Source organism: Chrysochloris asiatica, unplaced genomic scaffold, assembly GCF_000296735.1.
Source record: "Chrysochloris asiatica unplaced genomic scaffold, ChrAsi1.0 scaffold00027, whole genome shotgun sequence".
Classification (NCBI taxonomy): domain Eukaryota; kingdom Metazoa; phylum Chordata; class Mammalia; order Afrosoricida; family Chrysochloridae; genus Chrysochloris; species Chrysochloris asiatica.
This window is the reverse complement of record NW_006408545.1, coordinates 8,453,782-8,463,693: the sequence shown is the minus strand read 5'-3', so window position 1 is coordinate 8,463,693 and position 9,912 is coordinate 8,453,782. Positions and strand designations below refer to the sequence as shown.

Sequence of the window (9,912 nt, the reverse complement as noted above, 5' to 3'; positions counted from 1 at the left end):
TTCAGCTTTAGCCTAAGCTTGTATATGAGCAATTGATAGTCTTTTTCACGTGCAATCCCTGGCTTTGTTTTGTCTGATGATATTGAGCAATTTAATTCAGACAGAATTAATGTTTTTATGACAGGAAACACATAATCTGAATGAGTTTGGAATCCATTTATAGTATAAAATAAAGGCTTCTGGTTTCCAGTCTGGTGCTTGAAAGTTGTCATTCCCATCCTCAAACAAGAAAAAAACAGAATAACTAAAAACCGTAATTCTTAGATCCATTCACTAGAGGATAGAGGTCACAGAGCAAAACACCACCTCAAAAACTGGAGAGACAGACAAATACAGAGAATGTTCACTTACCCAAAGCAAAACTGCTACCACTGGACCATCAACAGGTAGGAATTCTTACAGGGTCACTAACTGTGGAAGATGGAAGGTGGACTAGCTTGAGAGAAAAGAACTAGAGGCTAAAAGGAGGGAGAGCACACCTTTCTAAATTTAACATCCAGAAGCCCCACCAGAGGTTCTTACTCTAAAAGTTGGGGAGGGGGTGGGAAATCACTCAGGATTTCATCAAGGGGAAGGGAAAAGTAAATAAACATTTTAAAATAATGCTCTGGTTTCCTTAACCACCAGCTGCCTTCAACAAACAACAACCTCCTCTAAGCCTGTTACTGTTAAGTGCCTTTGAGTCAGTTCCAATTTTTAGCCATGTATAGGGTTACCAGGGAAGACGCTGGTGGGTTTGAACCAACTCTGCAGTCCAGTGCTTATCCTACAGCGCCACACCAGAGATGTACTTCTATTTTCCACGTCTAGGCCACTGTGATAAAACCCATGTTCGTTAGGGCTCTGGTAAAATAATTTCCCTTGATGGCAGGTGGTTGTTAAGGAGTCCAGAACATTATTTCAAAGTGTGGTTAGCACCTTAGTGCTTATCCTACAGTGCCACACAGGACTTCTACCATAGGCACGGGGAAAAGGAAGTACACAGTTCCAGAATCCTCTAATTTTTCTGTTTTACCTAAGGAGTTAGGAGGGGAAGGAAACATAAGAAGCACCTGTGAAGCTCACAGCCCAAGAGCACAGATTCGCTAAGACAGAAACCTAATCATGGGATCCTACAGCACTTCCCATCCCTCACACTTTACCATGACAGTATCAACAGGACCTTGTATAGGGAATTACATAGAAGCCTCAGTTCATTTTACAGATCCATCATTGCCTGATTTTCAACAGTAACGTTACAAGGCATGTTGAAAGATACGTAAATGAAAATACCCATTTAAAAAGCCATTAATGAATGGATTAAAAATAATTTTGAAGGGGTTGTGTGCTGACGACCAGGGGAAAGGCTTGCAGGGTATACCCTTTTGTTGGTTGATGATGCATGGAGGGGATTGTAACTATAGCAATGAAACGATAGATAGGATGCATGTAAAACTAATGTTCTCCCATGTAAACTTTCACATAATTCACAATAAAACATTAAAGAAATAATGATTTTGAGCTAAGGACAAGATAATACTTATTTAAATTGTTTTTGTTGTTAAGTGCCTTCAAGTCAGTTCCGACTCATAGCGACCCTGTATAGGATTTCCAAGGAGCAGCTGGTGGGTTTCAACTGCTGACCTTGTGGTTCAAAGTCCAATACTGACTCTATAGCACCACACCAGGCATCCATACTTAAATTTTCATTGTTGTTAAGTACCATAGAGTCTGTTCCAACCCATAGCGACCCTGTATAGGGTTTCCAAGGAGCAGCTGGTGAACTGTTCAATGGACCTTGCAGTCCAGCGCATTAACCCACAGCGCCACACCAGGAGTACCATACTTAAATAGGTCCCTAGTTATATCTCTAAGCCAAAATTAGTCACAGGTTGCTGCAACGTAGTAAAAAGTGTGGGGGTGGTGGTGGTAGTGTGCCATGGAGTCAGTTCCGACTCATGGAGACCCTGTATAGGATTTCCGAGGCTATAAATCTTTATGGGAGCAGAAAGCCTCATCTTTCTCCCATAGAATGGCTGGTAGTTTCAAATTGCAGACCTTTAGGTTAGCAGCCCAACTCGTAACCACTATGCTACCAGAGCTCCTAGTAGAAAGTATACTAGCTTGAAATAAGAAACTGAATGCAGCCTATGTAACTTATATTTTGGGCAATTCAATCTGTTGAGCCTCTCTTTTCCTATTAAGTGAGGGAAATGCCAACACTATAGGTTTACAAATGAAAAATGAGAGCATATTTGCAAGTACCTGATATATCTAGTATATATGAAGACAAGGATGTGTATCTGAAGCAGAATTGAGTATCTGAGGCTCAAATTGTGACTCTGGCTGCTCAATTGTGATTAAGAATATAGGCAAATGTTTTGTTTTGCTTTTTTATTATAAAACTAGTTCTGAGACTTGAATCAACTGGAGGTAAAGCAGTGGCAATAAGAGAGTTTAGGACAGTGTTTCTTAAGCTTTAGCCTTCCTCAGAATCACACATTGTTGGACTTGGCATCTAGAATTTCTAATCCAGCAGATTAATAGTAGGGCTGGATAACTGCATTTCTAAGAAGATCCCAGGTGCTGCTACTGTTGCTGGTCTGAGAACCATCCTTCATGATCCATGACTTCAATGGTGAGGAAGAGGTTGAAGAAGTCAGAGAGGGTCCTGAATAAGGTCAGAAAACCATCTGCTAGACACCTGAATGGCCAGAATTATTAAGAGCACCCCAACCCACTACCATCAAGTGGGTTCCCTCTCACAGCAACTCTCTAGGACATAATAGAGCTGCTTCTAGGGGTTCCCAGGCTGTAAATGTACAGGAGGCCAGCTTTCTCCCATGGACTGGTGGGTAGGTTGAATCCACAGACCTTTTTGTTAGTAGCCCAGTGCTTTTTGCCTCTGCACCACCAGGGCTCTTTAAGAGTGCCCCAGAGAGATTATATCATAGAATATGTCAACACTACTTACAGGGCATGGCCTGGACTGATTTCACTTCTTCAGTATCCAGAGGATGACAGATAACTTAGTCTGTAAGGTAAAGGAATCTCTAGAAAGTACAATGTTGTTTACTGACTAATTTACATACAATAAAATACATGTGTCTTATTTGACAAATACTTGTATTGTCATCATCCATATCAAGATATGGAACATTTACTATCACCCTTGACAGTTCCCTCATGTCTCTTTCCAGCTATCCCGCAACCTAAAAGGCAACATTTTTAGGATTTTTATCATCATATAAGTTTCCTTGTTAATGAACTTTATATACATGGAATATAACATATATGTACTATTCTGTCTGGAGTCTTTCACCTAATAATGTTTTTGAGATTCATTCCTGCTGTTACAATAACAATAGTTTGTTCATTTTTGATTGCTTGAATGCTATTCCACTGAATGGAGTATAGTGTTGTGGTTTAGCGCACTGGACTGCAAAGTCGGTTTGAACAGCAAGGTCGGCCGTTCAAGCTCACCAGTCACTTCTTGTAAACCCTATACAGGGTTGCTATGGATCAGGATCAACTCGACGGCACTTAATAGCAGCAACGAATTTCACTGAATAAATATAAATTTATTCATTCACCTCTTTGTGGGCATTTGGGTTGTTTCAGGCTATTACAGACCATTTCTGGTATGTAAATGGTATTTTAATAAAGAGAACAGCAAATAATGCCCCCCTACCCCCCAACACACAACAGAGAAATCTATTTTTAAAGTAACATGTTTGGTATCTTCCAAGAACAAGTAGTGATCAAAAGAAGTAAATGAGATCAATCAATAAAAAGTTACTTCCTTTTTTGAAAAATTCGAAAGGCAGTTTTCTTTTATGGACATCTTGGCAGAAAGGGAGTGTTTTTCTAACCCCTTCATTTGGAGAAGGCAACTTTTCCCAATTCCTTCAGAGGTGTCAAGGGTGCATGCTGATGCCCTGAGAAAACATTTATAAAAAACCCCACATATATTTATATAGAATAGATAATTGACGGAAAGATCAAAACGTTAAGGATTCTTATTGTCAGTCTGGAAGAATGGCTCCTGGGAGAACCTGAGTATTAACCCAGCATACAGACAAGATTTGCAGATATTAAATTAGAATTACTCGTTAGAATTAATGATCCCCAAATGTCAACAAGTTAAAAGAATTAATCTTAACAGACTAAACTTTAATATGTTGTTAAGTGCTGTTGAGTCAATTCCAATTCATAGTAACCCTGTATAGGGTTTCCAAGAAGCAGCTGGTTAAGGTTGAACCGCCAACTTTGTGGTTCAAACTGACCCTGTGGTCCAATGCTTTTCCCAGTGCCACACCAGAACACTTGATTGCGTTCATGAGGAACCTGTACACAGACCAAGACAGAACACTTGATTGTGTTCATGAGGAACCTGTACACAGACCAAGAGACAGTTGTAACAGAACAAGGAGACACTGAATGGTTTAAAATCAGGAAAGGTGTGTGCCAGGGTTGTAGTCTTCCACCATACTTATTCAATCTGTATGCTGAGTAAATAATCTAATCTTAGAAACTGGATTATATGAATGTGGCATCAGGATTGGAGGAAGACTCATTAACAACCTGCTATATGCAGATGATACCTTGTTTGCTAAAAGCAAAGCAAACTTAAAAAAACTTATTGATGAAGATCAGTCTTCAGTATGGGTTTCACCTCAATGTAAAGAATACAAAATTCCTCACCAACCACTGAAACAATAAATAACATTAAGCTAAATGGGGGGTGAGGGGTGGCGGGGGGGAATTGAAGTTGTCAAAAACTTCATTTTGCTTGGATCTACAATTAATATTCATGAAAGCAGCAGTCAAAAAATCAAATGACATACTGTACTAGGCAAATCCTCTGCCCAAGACCTTTTTCAAAATGTTCAAAAGCAAAGATGCCAATTTGTGGACTAAGGTGCATCTGACCCAAACCGTGGTATTGTCAACTGCTTCGTGTGCATGTGAAAGTCAGACAATCAATAAGGAAGACTGTAGAAGAATTGATGGCATTTGAGTTATGGTGTTAAGAGAATATTAAAATTGCCATGGACTGCTAAAAGACCGAACAAATCTTGGTTAGAAGATAGCCAGAATGCTCCTTGGAAGCCAGGATGGTGAGACTTATCCTCTCACTTCAGACATATTATCAAGAGGAACCACTCCTGGAGAAGGACAGCATGCTTAGTAAAGTGGAAGATCAGTGAAAAAAAAAAAAAAAAAAAAAAAAGACTTCCAATGAGATGGATTGGCACAAGTGACAGTAGCAACAGGCTCAAGTGTACTAGTTGTGAAGATGGCACAGGACCCAACAATGTTTGTTCTGTGTCATTATGCGGCAGAACCAATTGATGGCAACTCATAGTCCTAAACGTTTGATTCACTATTTAAATTAGCCAAAATTATGCAACTTTACACCCTCATTTACCCTATATCCAGAAACAGTATTGCACAGTACATTTTGCAAAGTTATTAGTATATATAGATACTTCAGAATCTACTTAATGGCACTTAGTAACAACATATTCATCTTAATTTTAGCTAGAGAACTCATCTTCTTGTTGTGAGGTGCCGTTGAGTTGGTTTGAACCCATAGCAACCCTGTATAGGGTTTCTGAGGAGCAGCTGGTGAGCTTGAACTGCTAACCTTGCAGTTCAAACGACTTTGCAGTCTGGCGCATTAACCCACAGTGCCACACCAGGACTCCAAGAACTCATCCTAGTCACAAAAAATTTTAATAGGGAGTAATGACATGCTTACTTTAATATCTTTAATAATAAACCATAATATTCATCAAGAGGGTCTAGAACCATACTGTTCTATGTAAATTAAAATTTTCTATTGTTATTAGGAGCTCTGGTTGCATAGTGGTTACAAGTTGGGCTGCTAACCTTAAGGTTAGCAGTTTGAAACTACCAGCCATTCCATGAGATAATTTAGAGAAGCGAAATTATAGGAATAGAAGAGGACATCCTTAAGAGGTACACTCTGAATGTTTGTTTACTAAATGTACAAGTGGAAAAAGATCGAATGATCTGAGATCATTTGTGGAGATAGAATTGGAAGATTTATGGAAGTTATGTGGCAGTGGTGCTGCTGGTTTTGAAAAAACTATGATGTCCAGTAGAAAACAGTTGAAGTTCACATTTTAAATCAAAACTGCAGCAGTAACAACCCTTCCTACCTTAGAAGGTACTATGCAGTGGAGTCAGTTCTGACTCATAGCAATCCTATAGAGGATTTTCCACGGCTGGTTACGAATCGGGCTGCGAACCCTAAGCTCAGTGGTTCGAAACTACCAGCCACTCCGCGGGAGAAAGATGAGGCTTTCTACTCCCGTAAAGATTTACACCCTCGGAAACCCTGTACAGGGTCGCTATGGGTCGGAACCGACTCGACGGCACTTAACAACAACAACAACAGCCCTTTGCAGGAGCAGAAAGCCTTATCTTTCTCCTGTAGAAGGTCCAAAAGTTGTGCGTCCTGTGTTCTTGGACATTTAGAACAATGCCTATGTGTCCATTTGGAAACTCTGATTCTTTGTCATTAACTGGAATAATCTCAACCATGTTTCTAGGCAAGGTTAAGAAGAAGAAATTTAGCAGAATGATAAGCTTTTATTATACTATCATGTGTAGAAGTAAGACATGTAACGCCAATGGTACACTTCCAGCTTAACAATCTCACAATTATTTATGCTATCTAAAGAGAAACACAACTATGCTATTAAATAAAACTTTGAAATTACAGCAATCAATCAGAGCCACAAAACTTTTGTAGGCTATTTTTCCAAAGTCTTTACTTTGACAAGATCACAAAAAACCTATGTTTCTAAGGACACAGTTTGAACATAAACAAGTTGAAAACTATTATGAATATTCTTATAAGTTTCTAATATTGTACATGAAAGAATGGTATTTTTCTAAATGTTTCCAAGCAAAAGAAAGCCTGAATAACTCAGTTATTCCAGTAAGCAGAAACATAAATGTTAACAGAATATTAAATACTAGTGAAATAGAGTATTAATCTTCAACATAAATAAAATCATATATTTAAAAAAAAAACCTAAACAATGTATTTCATTAAAGAACACTTCTGTTTATGTAACATATTTAACACTTAAATTCCATTTATCCCAATCCTGAGAAAAGTATTTTTTCTCCTACCACCCCTTTATCTCACGCTCTATCAATCCAAACTTAATTCTAGGCCCAATTTTCTAGCTCATTTTTACATGTGGTCTTTTGTTTGGTTTTCTCAGCTTAGAGCACCTACCACAATCTCTAAAATTCACCCATCCATGCTAAACTAGAAATCACCTTCATTTCATTTAGATCACCCTCTCTTAAACCCTCAAGGTGTTGCTAAAATGTTAAGGGGAGGAGTCTGGAAGAGAGTAGAGGCAGTAATAAGAGCTCTGGCAAAAGGTGTAAACACCCTTTGTTTCTGGAACTAACAAGAGCCAAATTAAACTAAAAAGCCTTCAGAGAGATGAAAGTGTACTGCTACTCTGAAACTTAATCAAATTCAGGAATGAGGGAGGCAAACAAAAATTGAGGTTGAAAAAGCCTGGTACTTAGCAAGCGTCATCCTTACTGATGCCATGAGGATGGCTCTAACCATTTGCCTATTCTGGGAGATTGGGGAGAAGGGGAGTGTGCAGAATGAAAACATATTGTGTGCTGGCAGAAAACTGAGTCCACCACCAGTTCTGAAGATCCATTTTTTACTGGATACCAAACAGTGAACTTGACGAAAGTCTGGAAAGTGTTCATTCAGAAGGCAGCAACCAAGGGCACAGCCAGTAGCAGGCTGCAACAGAAAATGAGAAAAGCAGTAAGAGCAATGGAGTCATATAAATCACAACCGGAACAGTCCACTGCTGCTCTCTCTTAATGTCATTAATGTCCAGCAATTGTCCATAGATGACATGCCTCTACTGTCAGATGCTGAGCAAAGTGGGTAGAATGAGGTTATAGCCAATGCTTGAAATGTAGACGGTAGCAGCCAAGCCAAAGACCCTGGAAACAGAGAAGTTCAGATAAAGTGTAATCTATAGCATCATTTGCTTGCCTTAGAAATGGTGTGAACTTTGGCCATGAGTATGTATTAACACAGAACAGCATGAAGATCCTATTAAAGAACAGCAAAAAAGTCCCGATTTTGAGAGAACTGAATGTCCAGAGAAAAGATGAAGAAAGTCAGCACACAAGAAAATAGAAAAGCATTATCTGTGCTGTGGCCCAAGCACAGGTCTAACAAGAAATGGTAGGAGACTTTGTATTGGTAATATTTCCAAGGGCAGTAGTTAACCAGACTGGAATCCAAAGGGCCTAGGGATTTCCACTGGTTCCCTTAGGCGACGTCTGGGTCTCCGGGCCCCTTCACGCATCAAGTAGTACTGCAGTGGATTTGGCCACAGGTCTTCTTTGATAATCTCAGCAATCCTGTCAGACTCTGGAAGGCTATGGTCTGAAAACCAGGTGAAGAAGCTGCAGATGATGTCTTGGTTCCTGCGAATGAAGGACTGAGGTTCATGGCCTCTGCGCCATATGATGGGGGTGGAGAGAGACACCACTTGGCCTGTGGATCTGACCTCATATTCCTTGACTATCAGCTTGTTTCTGAAGTAGGGGTTTCTTCGGAAGTAGAACTTGAACTTGCAGCCCGTCCTAGGATGTTTGAGCTCCTTCACCTCCAGATTAGTTATGTACCTTACCATCTCGGCATCTTGGCCCCTAATCATGGCGGACAGCTGAGGGTGGTTCCGAAAGGCCGTGGCCCAGAAGCCAGGAATATTCTGAATGATGTAGTTTCTCCGCTCCAGGTAGTGTCGGCGCATCCGCCCAAATTTCTGCTCCAGATGAAGGAAGGCCCTATCAGCCTGTGCGTTCACAGTGTCCAGCTCCTGCTGAATGGCCTCCAGAGGGTTCATGCAGCGATCCATGTCCGGGGACCCAGGCCTGGCCGCCTCATTTGCCTCTCCCATCTCTCCACTCTCCTCCACCACATCCCTTTCTTCTCCTACGGGCTTCTCTGCTACCTCCATCTCCATCTTCTCCTCCACCCCCTCAGGCCTCTCCTCATCCACTGCGACTGCCAAGATGGCGCACTTTTCAGGATTCGCTTCTGCGGCCTTCACCTCAACAATCACTTGAGACCCGGATCTCCCTCCGTCACAGTTCTCCAGAGCCTTCTCCCCACCAGGGCCACCCGGCTCTCCACCCTGACAGGCATTTTTCAGGGTGCTCTCTGTCCCCGCGATGCAAGACGCTGTTTCCAGGCCCTCTGTGGGAAGTGGAGCGTCTTCCTTCCCCGCGCTGGTCGCCAGAAGACCGCGACCCTCACAGACCGCGGAGTCCCTGGGTGCGTCCCCCTCCGCAGGAAGCTGGGCCGGTGGGAACGCAACGGTCTCCAAGTCGCTCTTACCGGTCTTCGCCCTCACCTCGGTTTCCTCTCGGAGGCTCTGGCACTGAGGTGGGTCCAGGTCTCCCGGGGCATGTTCGGTAGTAGTCACGCTGCAGGTTTCGGGGAGAACGGGCTTCTCGCACCCGTCCAGGCCGCTCATGTTGGCCGTAGGCAACCGCCGGTGGGAGAACGACAACCTTCTTCGCTGAAGCCGCGCTCGGGATAAACAGGCTGTTCGCGCCACCCACTTTTAGTATCGCGAGCGTTTTCGCGGTCGTGACGTCAGACCTACAGGTTCGCCACAACGCGAGAATTCGGTTCCTCACGAGATTGGCTCCACCTCTGCTTGCCATCTGGGCTGTTAGGTTTACTTCTTTGAATTTAGTAATGAGTTTGGACGGTAACTTGCCTTCATAAATAAATCCAGATTGAGCCTATGTTCAAACCCAAACCACACTCACTGCCATGGAGTGGATTCTGACTCATAGCGACCCTGTGTATAGGTCTTCCAAGAGGGTGGC

The 9,912-nt window shown here is 41.9% G+C and overlaps 1 protein-coding gene across 1 annotated transcript; it reads right to left on the bottom strand.

The window, feature by feature from the left end:
- Positions 1–8,291: 8,291 nt before the first annotated feature.
- TSPYL1 (TSPY-like 1) lies at positions 8,292–9,551 on the bottom strand. The gene has a single exon (XM_006839981.1). It carries the CDS (start codon positions 9,549–9,551, stop codon positions 8,292–8,294), a length of 1,260 nt encoding a protein of 419 aa, XP_006840044.1.
- Positions 9,552–9,912: the final 361 nt, after the last annotated feature.

Excerpts from the sequence above, each read along its gene's own strand:
- TSPYL1 (XM_006839981.1), bottom strand. The coding sequence starts at position 9,551 with ATGAGCGGCCTGGACGGGTGCGAGAAGCCCGTTCTCCCCGAAACCTGC.